Raw genomic sequence first — 22,792 nt, forward strand, 5'->3', positions numbered from 1 at the left:
TCCCGTCATTTGTCGGGGCTACATAGCGGTTGTTCGAAATGTTAAAAGCTCGAAATGTCGGATGCCCAAAAACGGAAATATCCGAACGCATTCGCGTCGATGTCGTATGTGCGCGCCGGTAACTTATGCGCATGCTCATGGAGGAACGTGCAATGGGAAGGGCTACGGGAATTTAATAATAAATAAATCACTCAACATCAACCGCCAATTATATGTTAAATATTCAGGGTTGCGGACCGAATATTATAAATAATGACTCGTTTACATTTAAAATTATACTTATGAATTGTTAAAACTATTCAATTTTTAGAAAGAAATTGAAGTATTATTAACTTTAATTTATTTAAATCTTTTACCAAATAAGTAAATAAACACTTTACCCTGAAGATACGTTAACAAAATTTCTTGTTTAATGTAATATTTTTAGTTAGATAAATTACTTTTTATTTATTTGTAAACTATGTATTGTTGTTCAGAAGTAATTATTCAAAGTGAAAATAATAAATATTTTAATAATTTTTCTTACTTTTTGTCATTCATATTATTTAAAGTGTTTTGCACCGATTTGATATTGTCCTAATAAATAATGGTTAGGGTTCACTTAACAAGTAAATATTTATTAAAGTTTATGCTCAAATTTAGTTTGTACATAAATTGATTGATTATTAAAAAAAGCTATTTCATACCTCTAATCTAACGTAATATGGTTCAAATAATTGACAAATTAGGTAGATAATTTAAGCACTATGTAAGATAGTATGAAAAATATCAACAAAATAATCTATACTTGGAAATCTATACCCAATCAACTAAGATTCTAAAATACTTCAAATTTGTAATAATGTTTGGTCTGAGATAATATTAAAGAGAAAAAAACACTAAAATATCACTTGCTGTTAGAAAATATTAGGTTCAAATAAATGATATGTAGAATGTTACTGCAAAATTGTGTAAATAAAAGCCATAAATGTATTTCCAGAAATTCTTTTGTTTTTAATGTTTATTAAAAAGATATATCTGGTTGTCGATGAAAATAGTATATAATGAAAAACCTTTAATTTTGCTGCCACTTTTTACTGACATACTGGTTCACTAATTCATACTGACTAATCTGTCATATATTACTTCTTCAGATTAGACCTAAATCTTCATGTAAACGTTTCTTCCTTAGTAAGCGATAATTGTTGTTTATTGTAATAAACCAGTCAGGAAAGAATCTGGTTAATAATGACACCCATCTATCGTATATATCGACTATAGATAAATGGTAAAATATGCAGAGTACACTACAGTGGACAAAGAAGTGATATTTCATTAGTTGTTTTCAATATTTATATCCAAACTCCTTTTCCTGTAATAAATATTATTTAATAAATTTCACACATATACGATTTACTAGTAATTATAATCAATTATAGATTTTCAACATATATCTATTAGAATTGTTTGATTTGAATATAGGATATTTTTAGATTAAGCATTAATCGTTGGCCTGATGATACCGCATAGATGAAATATACTAATTAAAATATATAGAGTAGGCCATAGAACAACTAGAGCAGGTATCAGTGATTTCCTTTAAACGCTCCTGCTAAATATCGTAACGGACGTTCTATCCCAGATTTGGCGCTTGTCGAAGGTAGCCGATCGGTTCCGACCTTTCGAGCATCGGTATGTCCCCAATTGTCGGTAAACGCGGCACGAGTCAAAGGATAAACGAGCATCGCTAGACCGCAATTCAGCATTTAACGAGTTCTTCCACGCGCCATAGGAATGCTACCACGTTCGTAGGCTCGCGACTTGCCGAGCCGACTTCCGAAACCTTAACTCGTCGAGTCCCGCGCCGTGGGATGCCGACTTCCCAAGCTGTAGACTCGCCAAGTCTCATGTCGTGGGATGTCGGCTGAAGGCAGGAGAAATTTGATTTATCGAAAATTGTGCCAAATATTTACTTTTACTTTATCAAGTTATCAAGATATTCGAGTAACCAATTCGAGTTATCAAGAAAAAATTACATGTAATTTTCACCCTGGACGCCGTTGCCAACCACTTTTCTTCGAGTTATCGTAGTTCGACTGTATAATAATCAAATTGTGCTCTATTTTTCTCGTCACTTCTTTTTAATTGATTTTTTAACATTTAAGAGTTATTTTTTGAAGTAATTGAATATTACGTTGTGTAAAAAGAAAACTAAAAACATATAACACTTTTTCGAAATCTGGCTAAACTCAGTTTTCATATGTATTTCAGAGACGGTAAGAAATATCATAATGCAATTTGGGGAATAAATAAAAAAAAAATGAAGCTTTGGACGCTGTCAGTTTTTTTATATCAGGTCTGGAAATACTCCTAATAACTAATTTGGGACACCCTATACAAAGTGACCATGGAGACTTTGAAAAGACGAATAGATACGGAACAATTGGGCGAACAAAGACGACAAATTAATTGTTTCTCTGTACTGTTAGTGCCGTAATTGTCTCGATATTTCACAATAACGTTAAACATGTTACAAACAGAAAAAATCCTGACTTAATAGAAATATATTACACTAGAAACAGAGTGATTTTATTTTCAATTCGCCGACACCTTTACAAGGTCCAGGAAGAGCAGTAAACCGGACCCATAAACTACAATTTAATTAAAACTTTTACGGCCATTACGTACAATAAAAATCTTAACAGCAATTTGTCAAACTTATCCCATGGGGGGTTAGAAAAACCTGACCGAATCAAAAATGAATTATCCAAAAATCCACATTAATCACCGATTCCGACTCGACGGAACAGTGGGAGGAGAAAAAATTGGAAACCGTGCGGGCCTGGGAGAGAAAAAAAAGCGTGAATGCAGAGCCGGGCTTCGGGTGTATCTTGTTCATTAATTACGAACCCGTGTAACTCCATCGTTTATCAGTCGTAATGGGAAGACGTCGGGAAATATGCTTATTTCTGGATGTTGCCTTTTATTTTCTCGCCCCATTTGTCAACCCTTATCACGGCCTGATTTAATCACGCAATTGAGATTAATTTATTAAACAGGTCGAAAAATTGCCAGGATACGTGTAAAATTACAGTTGTTCAAGTCAAACACATCATTATCCTCGGTTCTAATTTTCAATCTAGGGCTTAATGCAAAGCGCCCAGTTTCCGTTAATAATTCGCCGGCCAATTTACATATTTCATGATCGCGCCGGGAAATGAGCGACCCCCGGCTTTTATTATTTAAAATATTTAAAATTCAATTGCGACTATCTCACCGTTGGAATAATTATTCGAAACTTTAAGGATGTTTGGAATTTTCTTTTCGGCCCCTACAATTCTAATTAGAATTCTCTTTGGTCTGCCTTTTTTAATTTCGGACTCTTTTGAGAACTTCTGCACACTTTGCCTTTTAATTGCATTCATTTGTAGTTAATGCAAAATAAAAACGCGAATCAACGTAATGATATGCCCCTCAGTCACACAATTACAAGGCCGAAGTAAGAAAAGGCAACGACTAATAATGCGGACACGGACTCGTTAATTATTTAGACGCGTTTTTTATTCGCACGACTTCGAACATCCTAATTTGCTGAACGCACGGTAATTGGATGTCTTAATTAAGACACTGTTTTCTGAATGATTATTTTTCAATGGGTAATTAAAGTCTCATATATAAAATCTGTCTTGTTACAAGAAGACTTTTAAAGGAGTAGTCGATTTTATCAACATTAAAATTACGTTACGTATCAAAATAAATATTGTTAATTAAAAATTAAATATTAAAAAATTCAGCCTCTTACAGGATTATTTCTTCGGGCATAACGAACTGGATGAAGATTAAAATTATGGTGGTTCCCATCGATATGAATAAGCTTACTTTTTATTTATATATATTTTATTTCGACTAAAAAAATAATTTTCAATGACGGCCTACATGAGATGAAGATTGGACTCCAAATCAAAACGAATATGTTTAAAATGAAAATTAAAAGCACTCTCAATATTTTTAAAAACAGTTAATTAACGTCTTATATATACATATATTAAATAAAACATTCAGTTTTTTACAAGATTACTTCCACTGGCGTTGTTGATTGGATTTATCTTTAGATTAAAATTAGAGTCCGAATTAAAGCGAATTTGTTTAGTCCCAATTAAAATGAATGTTAAAGGCATATACACGTTTCAAATTAAAAAAAAAGTTAATTACGTTTTATATGTAAATATATTAAAATTTCACTTGATACAAGAATACTTCTATTGACATAGTCGTTTGAATCAAGACTGATTGAATGGAAAAACGGTCTAGTTATAAGATCATTTTTACTGTCATAGAATATGGGGTAAAGATTAAAATTAGATATCGGATATATTTTAAAATTCTACTTGTTTACATTTTTAAATTTTTTTAATTAGTATTGTTTTGTATCCTTAAAAAAGTTGTTAAATATTGAAACTATCGTCTACAATTGTAGTCATTATGCCCAGTAATCCCTAATTTTGTTCGGATTTTACACAAATTGGGATCGATTTGGATGTATTTCACTATGGTATGGATTGCAAAGTCTTTAAATATTAGTAAAAGTGCAACGTCAAATATCGCAGAAACAGGATGAGTCTAGATTTTGCAAAAAACTACAAAAACTGGTTGAGTCCATGGCAAAAAATTAAAAAATTTTCTAGATATAAGATCATTTTTAATAAAGCAATAGATCATTTATCTTGATAAAAGTGTACGTTTAAATATCCATATTATTGTCAATTATCTAGTATGTTTCATAAAAATAATACAACAGTATAATGGTTTATTAGTATATATGGTATATATTAGTATTTGAAAAATATTCAAGGGTAAATATTTAATATCTAGTTCTATATTCATCATTTTTAATAATTTCCAAAGACCTTTTTTTTCTTCAGTGATTTTAGTTGCTTTTCAATATAATTGTTTGAAATTTCTTTCGAGTGATTTAGAATTTCTTCTCAAAGGTTTTTCCGTTGGATTGAAGTCTGGGTTTTGTGCTGGCCAAGGCATTACACGTATTCCTTGAGAAGCGAACCATTCTTTATCTAATTTAGACGTGTATTTCGGATCGTTGTGGAAGGTTCATCTTAAATTCATGTTATCTTCGGCAAATGAAAGCATATGATTCTAAAGAATGTCACGATAAACGTAACGGTCCATTATCCCGTCTAACTTAACCAGTGGGCCCTTGCCAAACGCAGAAAAACATCCCCAAACCAGAACGGCTCTTCCACCGTGCTTCACGGTGAATCTAGTATACTTGGGATTATACCTTTCATTAATTGGTCTTTTCACCTGAAATGCCATAAGATTTGAATAAATGGAGCCGACTTTTTTCGGAAAACAAAATTGTTTTCTATTGCCCATCTGTCCAGTTGACATTTTCTCTTACAAAAAATATTTGCTGGTTGTCTATCACAGAGACCAGTTCCTTTTAGCCTTCGTTTTATGGTACTCACCAACACACTGAGCTCGTTTATTTTTTGATTTATGCGAGATGCATGATAAAAATGACGCGAACAATAAGCGTTTTTGTGTTCCTGTTCACAGCTCTGTTAGTATTGCGTTCTCTACTAATTTTCGGAACCCCTTCCAGTGTATTCCTTCTGTTAAAATTGGAAATCGTCTTCGAAATGATAGATTTGTTTAAATTTAAATCTACTGAAATTTTACTCTGCTTTTCACCATTCCATAACTTTTCTACAATTTGTTGTTTAATTTGTATTAATAAATAGTTACTACTAAGCATTTTTAGCTTTAAGGAACGACGTCGGACACAGAAATAATAATAATTATAAAGTCAATTGTATTGAATATAGTGTTTGGTTGCTTTATTTATGAACCCTGTCCGAAATAAAGTGTTGTATAAAAACTATGTATATAAAGATATCCGTTTACAAATTGAGGAACGACACTTGTTAAAAAGAATTGAAATAAGAGTAAAATGATTATGTTTTTTAATTTGTTGCTCTACATATGAGCGATAATGTATAATATATGTTTCAAATATTATTTAAATGAGTCTATTAACGTCTTTCTTATATTCATGTTAAAATTATTTAAATAAATAAATTTAACATGAATCTTATTATTTAAATAAATAAATTTATTTAAATAATAAGATCATTTTTGCAGTGTTAAATGATGAGATGAGGACAAGTGTTACATGGAAATGCTGTAGTTGTATTTTAAAAATTTCTTAAATTGAAGACTTACGTAAACATAAAAAAAATCCATGTTATTACAAAATCAGTTTTACCGGCGCAGACGGTGGGATAAATTTGAAATTGGACTCCAAATCAGAAGGAATACGTTTACTTATGTTTTAAATATTTTTAAAATGAATTTATACAAAGAAGTATTTTAGTCATCTTAATTAAAATTCCATCGAAAACAACGAATGCGAACTCACTCGAGCTGAAGGTGCTCGGTCTTGTATTCGAATGGAAAGCGTTACAAAGGAAGTGGATTAATACGCTCCGAAATGAACCTATAAAGTCTGTCGTTATTCAAATGCAGTCGGAGCGGCGAAACGCAAACGGGGCCCAAGGTTCAATGAATATCAAACAATCGTCTGCACTTCACACGGTACATGTTTAATGTCTATCATTTTCGCTTTGTATTGTATATTTTCATTTGGATGCAAATTCCTGACGGGGGCGCTTCTTTGGACGAACAAAAGGGGCGCTGGCAACTTATTCAAATGTTGTCCATCAATCGCGAACGGTGACTAATAGTCGAATCAGGGCGTTTTAAGATCCTAATCCGGTTGATCGGATGGAGAGTAATGATCGTTGCTTTTCTAGATTGTGTTTAAACGGGGTTTTAAATTGTTTTTAACTTGTAAACGAACAGGCCTATTTCAGTTTAACCCCAGCGCCTTGGGATCTATAGTTTTGTTATTGTTAAACAGTTCGATTTTTTTTAATGTTTGAAAGTTTCGAGGTCTTTCTTTGTCCGGACGGAATACGTGGAAGTAATCGATAAGGTACTATTAAATTGGGCCGTCCTATTTGTCTTCCACTTCTTCAAGGTAAGTCGGAATGCATTACGTAAAGTTTTTCTAATTATGAAAGTTTAAACTCGACGGATTCGCGAATTGCAAACGGGGAATTTACAAGTCCCCGACGAAAGGTAGTTTTAACAAGATAATTTAATTGAGTGTACACTCGCCGACTAACAAGACGTACGTCATTGTTTCCCTTGGATTTCGAACGGATAACTAAACCCGGGTTCCATAATCCGGATAAATCATGCGAAATTCTGTTTGCGCGAGTTGTTCGCGTACGCAACGGCCAATTATACGAATTGCCCGAAACCCCAAATGAGGATTTGGATTTCTTGTTGCTCCACGTTTATTGTTCCACCCGTTTCATACGTACTTTTTCGGGGTTTATTACGGTTTATTACGATCCCATAAATTTCTCACCTCATTAACCCCAGCCGGATTTTCTCAAATAACAATTTTAATGTTGTTGTGAATCAAAACCTTAACGATGTTAATTGTATTTAATCAATGTTACGTTACATACCTTTCGGTTTCTCAATTCCAGAAGTTTATTATTGAGAAATAAAATGGCACAGTCTAAGGGATTCCCCCGTAATAAATGAGTTGAAATTCAACGGCGCGAAGCCATTCGATACGGGATGGTTTTTGTGTTGGTCGCTAAAAAGCCGGTTGCCATGAATGCAGTTGTTTTATATCGTATACGTCGGAATATACGATATATCAAACGACACATGTTGAGTCGGCCTGTGCGCCCGTCAAAAGCTCGACCGCCACGCTTTTGTGTTGTTTGCGCGTAGAAAAAGCTTTTGAATTTTTGCGACGCCGAAATTAATTACGGCGCTCGGATCACGCGCAATTTTATTCGTATCGGTTCGCTATAATAAAAGTTTTTTTCGTTTATTGGCGGTTCTCTGTGTTACGATAAATTTGTGTGGATATAATAAAAAAGGTTTTGGCATATAAGTGGACTGTGCTCCAAAAGTATGGACTGCTAAAAATTGCTTTTTTTGACAGGGCAAATCCTACTATATAAATTGAAAACGACCATTTAACTTGGGACAGTTTACGAGATATTTTTAATTATAAGTTGACCAACATTTTTTCGACTAATTACGGTATTTTTCGGTTTAAACTATAAAAATAGTAAATATACAACTCAAAAAATACAATTTATTTTAGGAAAATAAAAAACAAGAGTATGTTTGTTTTATAAAAACTCAACCTTTAAATTCTTGTATATTTAACCATTTTTGTCTATGATTTACTCCAATCGATTTTTGAATTAACACGATTCAAATTATAAAAATACAACCGGACAATAACTCTCTTTTTGTCTATAAATAAATTCAATTTCAAATAAACTACAGAATAAAATGACTTGAGTGTAACATCATTAATTTATTAGCAGACAATAGAGACTATTAGAATACAAATTATAAAAGTATTCGTTTCTAGCGTGCATTCAAACGTATTCGAATACTTTCACTTACTTAAGAGAATCGGATGATTTTCAGAATTGAATATTTTGTATTGGAATCAAATAATCGTTCGAATGCATAAAATTAAAATTAGCGAAAGGAAATTGAAATGCATTATATTCACAATTGAATACCTAAAATACGGAGATGGTCAAATAAGCCTACAAAAGAAAAACAAAAATTATGGAAAAGTGGCGATTTATTTTTAATATAGTCTCCTTTTCGTTCGATACATTTCACCCAGTGATGCTCCAACTTCGATAACCTGAATCTGAAAAATACGTTTTCTCAAGATCTGATACGGTGGATGAAGCAGCAGATTTCGTAGCCCAATTCGACCAATTTGGTCGATATTGCTCTTTTTCGATTCGATCCGCCCACTTCCACACGTGGTAAAAACAAAAAAACAAAACTACGATTCCGATCCAGCTGAAATTTTGACGGTAGCCATCTACGAGAATGTACTACACGATATTAAATTGCTCTTACGATGCTGTCCCCATCAGGGGGTGAGGATAAGTACTTATCGGACCACCCTCGTAGTCAAAAGTTTTGTTCCAAAACCAACCGAGCAAACTTTGTTCATTTGTTGTTGATTTATAAAGTAGTAGTTGTTTTGTTATTTGTAATTTCATACATTAATTTTAAATGTTGAATGTGGCACATAGAAATTTATGTATAGTATATTGTATTATATTTAAGTTTTGATAATAGTTTAGATAAGAGAAAATTAAAATATTAAAATGGTAAATTTGGTAAATATAAAATCTTAATCTAGATCTTAATTTAAATATATAATAATATTGTATTTCTGACTCAGCATATTCGTTATATGGGCTACAAAATGCATAAATCACTGTTCACAATAATTTCTATTATTTTATGAATAGGAATTGGATCAAAGAAAAATAAACAAATGGCGGTGTCGGTGCAAACATGACATCTCGAGAGCACAATCCAGTTTGAAATAAATATTAGCGATATCTCCGACTCGACATCGAAATGAAATCTAAAATTTTAACTTTAATTTTCGAGTTTGAAAAGTATCATCCCAAAACTATTCGAAACCTTAATAATTATTTATATTTGAATGACTTTACAATTCTCAAAAGTATTTAAATGCGTATTATTTGTTACTAAACCTAAATAATTTGATTCTTTGTAATCGAATGTAAAGCTATTCGGATTACTATTCGAATCCAAGCATTAGAATGCAATAATTCTAATACAAACTAGACGATTTTTAATGATACTCGAATATAAAGTATTCACAAATACTAACTATTCGATTCTTAGAGTTATTAGATTCTGAAATTTATCCGATCTACCAACACTAATGATCACTATAAAATTGACAAGTTATATTAATTTTAATTATTTTTTCTTCAAAATATAACACAGACAATAAAATTCCAGCTAAAATTTCCATTTATTGAATTTGGTGAAAAATATTCCCTCCTTTTATTTTATATCCTTTTTAATTCAAAAATAATTATAAAATGTCAAATGATTAATTTCAGCAATCAATATTTACTGATTCCGTGGGAAACTCAGAATAGCAACCGCGCAGTGATTCTCAGGCGGCGATGTAGTAGTCCTTCTGGAAGTAATCCTATCTTCCTCGGCGATGTAACCTTATCACAAGAACGTAATACAATGTGCTAAAATCGTATATAATAACTCTCTTTCTAAAGAAAAAGCTGATGCTTATGCAGAGGCTTTTATAGTTGGCTTTGATCTTCCTCGTGGAAGAGCTCGTTGATCCATCATTGAATTATGGATTATGGTCCAGGACCAGCTTATCATTGAGGACGGATATGTTGATAATTGATTACTGAAGATAGAACTCTTCTTTCTCTTCTTCTTACATTTGCCAATGATGTGTAGTTTCTGTGGAAAATGTTCACTTTGTCTAAAATTTCAAATCTTCGACATTTAATTTGTTCAATTTTATTGGTTTCAGTTTCGGATATTCATTACAACAATCGAATGGGATGTTGACGGGGAATGTTGCTGCTACTTCCGGTGGTGGCACAGGTTCTCACTACTCAAAAAATGCTGGGTGCATTTGTATTATTGAATTTGGATTTCTTTGTACCAAATGTATGGTATGCTATCCTAGCCCCTAGCAAAATGAGTTCATTATAGCAAAAACTTGACTGGTTTGGTTGCCCTTGAAGTTGAGTTTCACAGATTAGTTATGAATCATTAATTATCTTCCGCGATATATTTATGAATAATTAATATGCTAAAGGCCTGTTCGGTTGTCCAAAATTGGTATTAGATGAAATATAAAAAAGGTTGAATATTCTGTATCTACTAAAGTCATCTTGAGGATAAATACTATTTTAGAATCGATACGAAAGCTTTCAATTTAATTATGTCCAGACCATTTGTAATAGAGGTGAATCTTGTAAGTAAGTTACTTCTCTTTAATGAGTGGGGTATTTGTTAGAGATTCAATTAATGTTTGTGCACAATTATTGTATTATATACTCAAGCCAATGAAATTGGGTTCAAAGTATCTTCGACGAAATCTTTTATGAATAGTAATTTTCCATCAATAATACAGAAATTTCAATGAGTCTATGACTAATTTAATTGTAGTATTTTTCTTTTTTAATTGTATTCATTGTTATTTTATTATTTTATTTTATTTTATAAAAATATTTCATTTTGTAGTTTAGATCTCTAACATATTTTGAGATTGAATCTAGTTGATTTTATAAAGTTTCATTTATAGGAAGGGATATATGCCCGAAAATTGACTTAAAAGGAGTGAACCCGCGAGTTTTATTATGTCTATTATTATAATAACAGTATAAATGACAACATTTGTGGGATGGTCCTTCGGACGTTTGGTTTGCCATGTTCCTATTATTTGAGATAGAGAGAGATACGTGGAATCTTTCTATAAAACTGTTCAATTGAGGATGGTTGGTTGATAATGTAAGTTTATTTTTGTGTGACTTTACGGTATTATCAAATTTTCAATCATAATCACAATGAATGTGGGTTTTAAAAGGTTGAAAATATATTTAGAGTGTTTCCAACACTGGGAGTTTTTGTTAATTCATTTAAATTCCCTTTTAGATGTTTCGGTTACGACGAAATTCACAGCGATGAAAAAATTTTTAAACATCTTCTTTAAATTGTATTTAAATACTGTTGTTAATTTAGCGATGTAAATTGTTTTATCCAGCATAATAAGTTTGGGGAATTTCGCGCTCAGTAGGGTCTTTGCTAATGGGATCCTGAGGAAAATCTTCATCGATTGTGAATGCGCTTGCGTTTGTTGTTTAGAAAAGTGGTTGTTGAAATTTTGATTTTAAAGTTTTGGCAAAAAATTTATAATTGTCTTAATTTGAGCAGGTCTAAAATTGTATTATGTGAAATGGTAATCGAGGTAGACGATTTTTTTTTGTAGAAACTCGCATTTATCAGGTCTGAATAAGGTTTTCACTTTTCGTCTTCGTAAAACCTCCGTGAATCTTGAAAGATGCTCGTGGATTGTAGGAAAATAGATTATAATATCGTCCATATATATGAGACATCGTTCATTCTGAATGAATAGAAGAATGCAATGGGTATCTAAAAGAGATTGTGCAGTTTAATTTACATAATTGGTCAATAGGCGATTCAATTTTCGTTATTTATTTTCATTAGGGAAAGTGGTATGGTAAATTTTGTTACTGATTGTTTGATTTTAATGCCGAATTGTTTTGTTCATGTTGTATCAAATCCTATATTGAAGACAAAGATGTAAATTTTGTGACGATCATTATTAATTTTTGATGTTTTTTTATTATATTATTTCTGGAAATTCTCCAGAAATATTTCTTTGGTTTGTATGGACGAGAAGAATTTGAGTACAATTTGTTTAATTCTTTTTTTAATTTTGAACGTGGTGAGGTTTATTTGTGATTTTGATTATACTGTATTATATCGTCAAGTCCCAGGTTATTGGTTTTAGATTGGTGGATGTTTCTTCGTTTGACTTTGTCCTTGCGCATGTTTTTTTTCTTAACATAAGAAAGTAACACGACTAGCGACGAGAGTTACCAGCATGAACAATTTGTCCTATCAGTGTGCTCATTATTAATTTATTGGAATGTCATTGATATCTTGGGTTTTTTTAAGTAATGCTATGACAGTTCCCGATGCATAAATATAAATATAAAAATTATTTGATTTGTAAATATGGAAGGTGTGTGGATTACTAGAGCTTATTAATTGGGCTGCTCTGTTTTCCAACATATTAGTCACGTAAAAATCATTTAACGCTCGGGAAAACTTCTGTTAGTTTCTGTTGTTAGTTTTTGCATTTCTACTACACAGTATTTTAATATAGGTTTATACTAATTTTAGACGAACGAACAGTGTTTCGAAAACAATTTGTTCAATTTAAAGAAAAATTCGGTAAATGATTCAAAAACTTACAGTATATCTGATCATCTGATGACTGTTGTAGAGAATCTGATGTAACTTCCACGGATTTTCCTAGGTGTTTCTAATCCGGACTTCTCGAATGTCTTTGTTTCTTGAGCTTCTTACGAGTTTCTTTATTTCTTGAGCTTCTTGGTTCTTCACGAGGAATTCGAATTTGGTGTTCTTCAAATGAGTATTCATGTGTTCTTGAATCAGCATGACTAAGTCAATTTGTTACTTCACAAATAATAAGCTTTTTAAATTTTTAAAAAATATTTATTTGCTGAATAAATATTTAACTTGATATAGTAACTATAAAAATGAATGTTAACAATTAATATTTATACAAAATGAAAGGGTTGATTCCGTGGCATCCTTAGAAAGCGCTGAGAGTCGCTTGTGAAGTAGTAGTCCTTCTGGAAGTAATCATATCTTCCTTATCGGTGTAACCTTATCATGGGAAAAAAGTAACATATTTTTCGTAAATGATATGTATTCTAGAATTCTTCTACTTTTGAATACTTTATTGTCCCAAGTTGAAACAATATTAAATTTGGAGAATTTTTAAAATATCATCTAGTTGGTAACCTACCAAATTTGTAGTGGTTTACGAAAATAAAACATTTTGCGTGACGTTTGTAAGAGGAGAAACAATTTAATATTTTAATTGGGTTTTTGCTTTTGATAAAGCCAGTTAAGTATTTAATATTGAAAAAGTACAGTAAAATAAATAGCAGGTGGTGAAATGTGTGTGACACTCAATAATAATTTATTCAGCCATTTTCCGGGGACAATTCACAATGAAAACACAATAGACAGTGAGAACTGGGTCGCGGTTTTATTAGCGTTGGTGAAAAGTGCTGGATAATACACAATGGCGGAGGCCGATAAATCCACCCTATTGATATTTTATAATCGAATTACAGGACCGAACCAGATAATTCACCTTTGAAAACCGTTGCCGTTGATATGCAGTATCGTCCAGAAAATTAAGTGATGTATTGTCGGGACGCGTGGCGACGTATTCATTAAACGTCAAGTTATTGTAAAGTACGACGACGTACAATGGCTTAATTTCCACTAAACACTGATCGACAATACCGCAATTATCGGTGCATTTGTTTTGACGGTATGCAAAATATCCACCGTCCTTGATTGGGCACATTCAATGGCCATTGATATATCTGTTTAAAGTGCCCCCGTGTCTGCACGCTTGTGTGCTTTTAGTCCGATTGTAGCTGCGTTATTACACTCGAAATATATTATATATACGCTGCTGGTCTCGTCCTATTTGCCCATTTAATCCGATCAGCTCGTGCATGTCATCGACACTCACCGATATCCATGGACATCTTCATTTATCTCCGACATAAATTCAAAACGCGTATCCATCTCTGTTATGCATCTATTGCGTGACCAACTAATCGTGGTGTGTTACTGATTCCAATTGCATCCGATGATTTACGCGTTTTATTAAATAAAAAATATATCCGACCGATTGCGCCAGTTTACCATAACCAAAAATATTAATAGCTGGCAAACCGAAAAAGATTCAAAGTGCAACATTACTCACAACCGAGATTTCGTTCCAGCATTGATTGATGACCGTGCGTGGTTTAAACCGCGTTCCTGGGTTACAGGGTAAAAAACGCAGCCTCCCGCAAAACTTTTTCCCCGTTAGCTAGATAGATGGCCGGGACTTAGCGGGGATCGCGTTCTAATCCTTTATCTTGGGACCGCGAATTATGCTTTTTAAGAAAGTTGGATCAGTACGGTTGCGTCGGTGAGTTATTGCCCGTGTTTCCTGCGGCCAAACTTGGGGGACAGATTAAAACAATGACTTCTAATAAATACGCGATTTGAATGTGAATGGGACGTCGAGGGATTTAACTGGAGATTACTCGAACCTTGTACGATTAGCTGTGTTTAAACTTTATTGTATTGCATTGAGGTTGGCATAATAACACGCTTTCTGATGTTCCTGAATACATATTTAAATTCACTTCTGTCCTACGTTCTATGTTATGATCAATAACCGCACACTTGTTATACTACATAAAATAAAACTTTCTAAACACATCTCGGACAGTTAAAACCGGAGTTTTAACGACGGTCAAGATAATTCGATTCGGTCGGACGGTTCCACCGCAAATTTTTCTCAGTCCGGGGTTATTTTTTGCCCCCCGGTAATTCGTTACGAAGACCGCTAATTACCTGGACGATGTCGCCGTGGCTCTGGCCGTTTGCCGTGAACGTGAGATGACACAGGAAGGGCAGACGCGTCTCGGCGGACTTAACGACTCGCAGCTCGTACGTTTTGCCCACGTCTCCGTAATACGTCCTGTTGCACACTGAAACAAAAATGGAACATTCATTATATTTTTTCTTCGTGCCGGGCTAATATTTTAGCGTGTTAGGTAAACATTTGCGGTGTGTCCGAACTAATTGGGTTGCACATTAAATTATATTGCATCGACCCGTTATGCAACGCGGCGCTAGTTTATCAAGTATTTATTGGCGCGGATGAACGTCCTGTCCGGGACTGATGCAGTTTTAAACGTGGTTTAATATCGGGAGCGGTGCATGAAACCCAAATTAAATTTTCATGCTGGACATACTTTCGAGAGCACCATAAATTGATGTACAATAATACATTATAAAATAATGTGGATCTAACGAAGTTTGTTTGCATTGTTTGTAGTGGTAAAAATGGCAGGAATGGTTAGCAGCAGGAAATCTCGGGACCAAACTGGAGAATAATGCAGTCCATTTGGAACAGTGACAATTAGGAAGACCAGCAGCTAATGATCAGACTGCAAACTGCAAAACAATTGATTTCCCTTCACCCAAACAGTAATTGTCTACCGAAACACAGACTCGTAGGTGGATTTTGCGAACCCGTTATCACGCCACCAAACTCAGTGACCAAAGTAACTGTTCCACCCGTTTGAACATTAGTGTTTCATTCGCGTTATCGCACCTTTACCTCTCTAGTGCACAGTCTTGTCGCGGTCCAACTATCGCTCATCAACGACACACAGAACGGGCTTATCTTCGATCCGGTTACGCCATTGTTTCCCTTTGACTCCGGCCACGGTTCCGAGCAGACGCGACGACCGATTTTGCAAAAGGGGCCCCGAAGTATTGTGTTCCCCGATTTAATTGTGTCTGCGTCTAATTGCTGCAATAATGTTTCCGGCCAGATTATCGTGGTATGGCCGCAGGTGCGATTCTCGACTCGAATTACGGTCGACGGTCGTGTTCCACACGAAACAAACCCAATAGCGTCCCTGTTTACGTTTATTTGCGTTGTTTGACGCTGGAACAACGACTGAAGCCCTGTTATACGTGTTTTACTGATTGTTATTGTTAAATCAATTGATACTGGAGCTCGCAAAGAGATGACAACAGCTTATTTGTGCCAATATTAGGCAACCGTGATTGTATCCTATGTACTCGATGTTTGAAATTAGTGTGTGTTGTGTTATTGACCGCACGCAATCTAAAATCGACTCAAAGCCAAGTGAAATTCTCCCGAAACAAATCCACGGAGGCTTTTCCAATAGAGGGTGGGGTTAGGAAAATTGTGAGTCGTTTTTATCATTGACCGCACAAATATACTTACGCGATGATCCCCTTTATATGAGCCGGGATCAAAAGATCGGACCGGGGTCTGCGAATTGCGGACGGGCAGAACTTCAAAATAACTATAACGAGAAATTTAATTTTAAGTTGGTCGTCCGACGATGGGAAACCTTCTCGGAGTGGTCGGATTAATGTCTTGTTGGAATTGGAGTCACGACCTGAGGCCGGATAACTTTCCTGCCGCGATTTTATTAACACGCATCTTTCCTGCGTCCCCCGTTCGATTTGGTCGGATTGCGAGACTTGGGGAATATGCTTCTCCCCGTTCTATCCGGTGTGTATTAATTCGATTTTACACCAAATAGTCAAACAGTAACGGGAACTACTCTCCGGGGCTTGCGAAAAGTAAACACGGCAACCGAAATCTCATCGGACCAAAAGGCATAAATTCGCCTGGCAGGATCGCATTTCCTGCAACTCGCGGCGAACTGTACACTTCAAAGCGAATCCAGGTGTTGCAGCAATGACAAACACTTTTGTTCCTCGCAAATGGAGAAGTTGAGAGCGGGAGTAAATTGTGACCGAGGTAAATGACTTGTTCGGCGTGTCTGTCCGACCCGGGGTCTGTCAGGTACTCCACAATTGCCCGGGGAGACAATGCAGGAGACCACTCGAGCGAAACAACGCCATATTAATTAATACAGTCGCCCGTGTGCACGCCGAAGACGTGGTGTTGTTTTTAGTTGGCCGGGGCATTTGCACGGGGGGCTGGCCGGAATCGATTTGTTACTTATCTTGTCAGGAGTTGGAAAAGTTCGGGATGCTACACGGACGCTACACGTTTTAGCCTCCATCGATTCGTGGGGGATCGATTTTTTGTTGGTTTCACTGGCGACAGGGCGACCTAATAACGTTTACGTTTCTAGCTGGAATGTATCGAATAGGTTGTGGCTTACATCCGTTGTTAGGTTGTTGTTTTTGAAAACTGGCTAATGAATCAGCAGGAGCGTCGAGACAGGTGTAGTATTTACACCGAACGCTCCATTTGCCAGTCCGCGTGGGGTTCTGCAGGAATTTCCTGCGGCATTACATGGAATTTCAATCAACTGGGAATAGACTGGAACATCTTACAGAGTATTACAAGCTCTGTTGTTTTAATTACTGGTTCTAAATTTAGTCTATGTAGATACCCGGTTTCATATTCCTTACTTGGAAGTATCAGTTGGCACAATTTAGAAACTATAAATAAAAGCCACTGGAAGGCGCTTTCAAAAGACGTTAAAATTTGTGCTAACACATTTAGAAATAAGGACGTCAGAACTGTTTAAGGATTTCGAGACAGATCAGACAGACGAGAGAATCCATCAGATTCTCGGCTCCTAGTTTCGTTCAATTATCCTCCGGCAAATAACACAACATTACAGTTAAACAGCCATACAGAACATCGGAGACAGACCAATTATCTAAATACGCGGTTTAGGACGTCCGGAATGTCACAGGTTCCTGGAAGAAAGAATTTTGCTGATGCGGTCGGAACACGTAGCACGATGTTTATGGCGGCGGTTTAGCGAGTGCACGGCCGTAAAAATGAACGTGTTGTATAATTGGAATTGTACTTTATCGGCGCACGTAATGGAATATTTCGATTTATAATTCCGGAGGCCCCCGGAACAAATCCGAGCTGGACCGTCCCGAACTTTAACGTCGAGTCAGCGGTTCTCGTTGCAGAAAAGTTTTGTCTTGCAAGTTACAACAGGCGGAACTATCGAGATTGGCTTTGTGCTAGCCGGATTATGTTCGGAGGATTCGGGTGCATACAAGTTATATTAAAGCAAGATTCTGGTAATAAAATTGCTTCCTGAATGGACACTTTGAAGGCTCGTGCTGTCGCCATTTCTTAGTAGAAATAAGGAGGACTGTAAAACTCGCAGAAGTATATGGGACTTGATGTGAACCTAATTAGGAAAAATTTATCGGGGTCTATTTGGTGGTTACTTTTCAGTTGGGGAACAATGAAGGAAGGTTGTTGTAGCCTGTTGACTGAAATCCAGGCCCGTAATTGGCAGTGTTAATGATTGGGCCGGGCCGCAAGAGTGGCCGAACAAACGGATATTGGAAAAATCCGTCGTAAATCCCACGCGAAACGGCTGCTGTACGATAAATCCCCGGTCGGGGCTGCATTTTATCGATTGCGGTTTATAATATGTCCTTTTGTGCCTCGCACGTTTTATTTCGTAGGGTGATTGATCTAACCAAGGACTAAGAAACATAAAGAATAGTATCAAAGATCGTGTCACAAAGAAAGCTAAGCTCCAAACAATGTTGCCCCTCAAACTTTGACTTTATGAATACCAAGTATACAGAGCTATTAAAATTACTGATTAAAAAAACTATTCTTACAGGTAGAAGTTATCCTATTCCATTTTATATCCTCATTTATTTTGTGGCTAATTCTTACTTACTTTAATATTTCATATTTAATTTAAATCTGGAATAAAGAACTAATTGGCTTCTATTTGGGCAGTGAAATTCAGCATGCTTAGAAAATGCCTAAACGTGAGCAAAACTGTCATTTGTGGGGTGTTTTTACAAAAAGTTTTCCAGCGAAATAGTACTACGTAAAATAAGAACATAAATCAAAAATAGTATATCTAATTACGGTAATAATCAATATAGCTGTGCTAAAACCTACAAAGAAATTATGTGTCTTCCTATTTTTATTCGAATTTCCATTACAGAATAGAGGTAACTTGAATTGTGTATCACGTTCCTGTTAGCGAAAAACATGTGAAGAACGCCAACAAATTATATGTGCTGTTACTGCATTTATGATATAAGGTAGGTAGTAAAAAGAGCTCATTGCCGTTTGAACTGCCGCCAATCAGCCAATTAGACATTTGTGACGAGGATCTTGAGGTGAGAAAAACAATTACATGGGAATTTTGGGCTCCTTTTGGGTTAATTTTAGCCCATTTTTATTCTTAAAGTGCGGGGGCTATCGAATCAAAAATTTTTACATGCAGGAATTTCGGGCTCTTTATGGGTTCATTAATGGTCAAAAAGAAAAAAAAAATAGCTTAAAAAATAATGTGTTTTTTAAAGTTTTCTATGTGCATGCACATTAAATGGTTAATTCTGTCGATTCCGAAGTGTTCTTAGTACTGAAATTTCGAGCTTTTTACGGGTTAATTTCGGACCAAATGTAAAAAAAATGGGCTCAAAAAATAACCGGGATGTAGTTTTACTGTAAAGCTATATCCCGCATTGAATTTCAAGAGCTGGGACTATCGTATCAAAAAATTTTACGTGCAGGAATTTCGGGCTCTTTATGGGGTCATGAATGGTCAAAAAAAAATGTAGTTCAAAAAATAATTGGTGTTTTTTAAATTTTAAGTTTTCTACTATATGTACTTGCAATTTTCTCATTGACATTAAATGGTTAATTTTGTCTATACGGAAGTGTTTATTTTATTATTTTTCAAGCCCAAAATATTTACTTTTGGGACGAAATTAGCCCAAAAAGAGCCTGAAATTCCCATGTAATTGTTATTCCGTTTTGGCGAAGTGCGGGGTGCTTTTCTCATCTAGGATCTTGTCGACCGCAGGCGACAACTTCTCACTTGTCTGGTATGTATTTATGTAAAAAATATTTGAATTTCTTAAAGATGTTTAATTCCTTTGATTAACGGTATTAATACTGCATTCAAATACGTTTTTAGAGTTTTTATAATATTAGTAAAACACCTCAAAATATCCATAGACTGGAAGGTGATAAACATTAAGTTTGTTGATTATGCGATCTTGTTTAAAATTCTGATGATTCCTAGTACCTTACTATATTTTGTGATTAAATAAATACTAAATATGAGATTTTGTGTTTAATAATGTCACTTTCCTGGTTATTTCTCACCATTCTATGAGTAAAATAACAATGACATCATAATATTTATTATTATATATTTCAAATATGTACACGTCATGTAACTTATTATTTTTATACATGTTCGAAGTTTAATTTCATTTTCCTGTGCCATGTATTACTTTACCAATATTTTGTTTGATCCACAAACTTTAGCAAATTTAAGTCAAATCCTTGATCTCTGGCCACTTTGCACACTGCACGTTTCCTTTTATTCCTTTATGATAAGAACTAGTCTTATATAATATTGTTCCAAGAAATTAACGCACCACCTATAATTTTCTAAACAAATTTTTCTATTTAAGTAAATAGTACATTGTTTGTATTAACTTTGAAATACTCTCGTATATGACTTTTAAAAAGTGTGTAAACGTTTTTACAACATGTTTTTTTGTTATTTGAAAAATACCGATTCTGGTAAATTAGGTAATCTAGAAATTTAATTAACGATGATGTGTATCTCATACATCCATTTCCCGTACGTTCCAACGGTACAGAGTTTGGTGAGGGTAGAAATCGTGCCACAACTCCTTCTCATGATCATTTTTCGAGTCTTTTAATTTTGAGACGACGATTTGTGAATACAAGTAGTTTGCAATCTCAATTAGAAAACGTAAAAGGGGTTAGGATAAGTATTGAAACTATTTGACAACGACTTAGGGAAGATAATATGCAACCCTATGTTCCTGCTCGATGCCCGACCTTAACCGTAGATCACTGAGTCAAGCTCAGGAAATTTTTCTAGAGAGCACGTCAATTAGGTAGAAGCGGATTGGAAATGAGTTACCATTTTATTTGGCTGAGGTTCAATTATGGTGTGGAGAGGCATTTCTTTAACAACACGTACTGACTTGGTGTTGATAAATAAGGTGAACCTTAATGCTGAGCATTACATTTTGGATATTCTAGAAGAACAAGTCGTGTCATATGCCTCTTTTATAGGTTAAAATTTTTTACAAATAGATAATGTACGACCACATACGGCCCATGTTGTCCGAAATTATCTTGCTGACGTTGGGATTAATGCCATGACCTGGCCAGCTTGTAGTCCACACCTTAACCCAATAGAACATATCTGGGGCATCCTTTAGACACCTTTAATGGACCATCCTAATCGTCCGAATAAGTTCGAGGATGTGGAGCGTCTTCTATTTAAAATTTTGAAGAATTAGATCAGATTTTTTTTTAAACATTTTTTAAACATTAAAACTTAATTTTAAGTATCAATTATAAATGAAAACCTATTTTTAAATGAATAACAAAGAGTGTATAGGTTCATTTTTTCCGTTTTCAGAAAATATTAATAATAATCAATTATTATTGGTGTGGTGCGTCAATTTCTTGAAACATATTGTTATAGTTCAAACTACGCCGTTATAAGTGTCGTTTTTATATTAAAAACATGTTTATTTAATACTTGAGTATAACTAAACAATTTTTGATGAAAATAATCTTACCGAATTTTGTTAAAAGAAAACTTAAAATGCGATAAATGTGAGATTTGACACTAATCACAAACAGAAAATGGAGTGGTATGTTGATAGTTTTCTTGATTATTTATTTTGCTTGGTTTTTTTATTTTGTAATAAATATATAGACAGTATTATAAAAAAATATCACATTTTTGAGATAATGAATGAGAAAGAAAAAAGGAATGAAGTGTTTATGTCACTTTTGAGGCGTAAATAGCAGTTGTTTTGAAAACGAGACATCGAGCAGACATTTGTGGATGAGTGGCATTTGTAGTTTACATCTAGCGCCGCATAATCGCGCGAAAACAACAATCCATCACGCGCCGAAATTGGATAGAATCCGGGCTGCCACTCCGTGTCTCAGGTACCCCGATTAATTACAAACAATAATGGATATTACGGACGAACGAGTGCGGGATATTCGGAAAATTTGACGTGCCCCCGCGACAAACAGCCAACATTAATTAATTGATAATTAAACTTGTTCATTACCGATATGGAATCCGAACGTTGATACGCGTCGCACGTGTCACCGACGAAACTGACGGCGAGTTAATAATTAAAACGGACGTGTTCGAGTGCTTTTAACAATGCCGGAAGTTTAAAAACCCGATGTTGCACTTCCGGTTGTGAATATTTGATCAAAGCTTGGTCGCGTGAAATATGCAACGGGTGGGCGGGTGAGAATTTGACAACGCCGTCGACTCCATTAGCGGCAACCGTCTACGGTTCTTGTGCCACATTGTCGTACCGGGACCGGGACGGTTTCTAATTGGGGATTACAAAGGATAGCTACTTCATAATGCAGACGCGTCCTCGATGAAAGGCGCCACCCGCGAAGCCACCGCGGGGAGTTGCGCTTATTAATAAATTTTATTTCGTTGCCTCATTGTGT

General features: G+C 34.8%; 1 protein-coding gene across 1 annotated transcript in view; it reads right to left on the bottom strand.

Annotated features, from left to right (window-relative positions):
* LOC109597464 (uncharacterized) overlaps positions 1–22,792 on the bottom strand; it is a 39,993-nt gene that overhangs the window by 12,462 nt on the left and 4,739 nt on the right. The window contains exon 2 of the mRNA XM_049961022.1: positions 15,136–15,272. Within this exon, the coding sequence (XP_049816979.1) occupies positions 15,136–15,272 (137 nt within the window). The remainder of the gene's footprint in view (positions 1–15,135; positions 15,273–22,792) is intronic.

The sequence above is a fragment of the Aethina tumida genome, chromosome 1, assembly GCF_024364675.1.
Source record: "Aethina tumida isolate Nest 87 chromosome 1, icAetTumi1.1, whole genome shotgun sequence".
NCBI lineage: Eukaryota > Metazoa > Arthropoda > Insecta > Coleoptera > Nitidulidae > Aethina > Aethina tumida.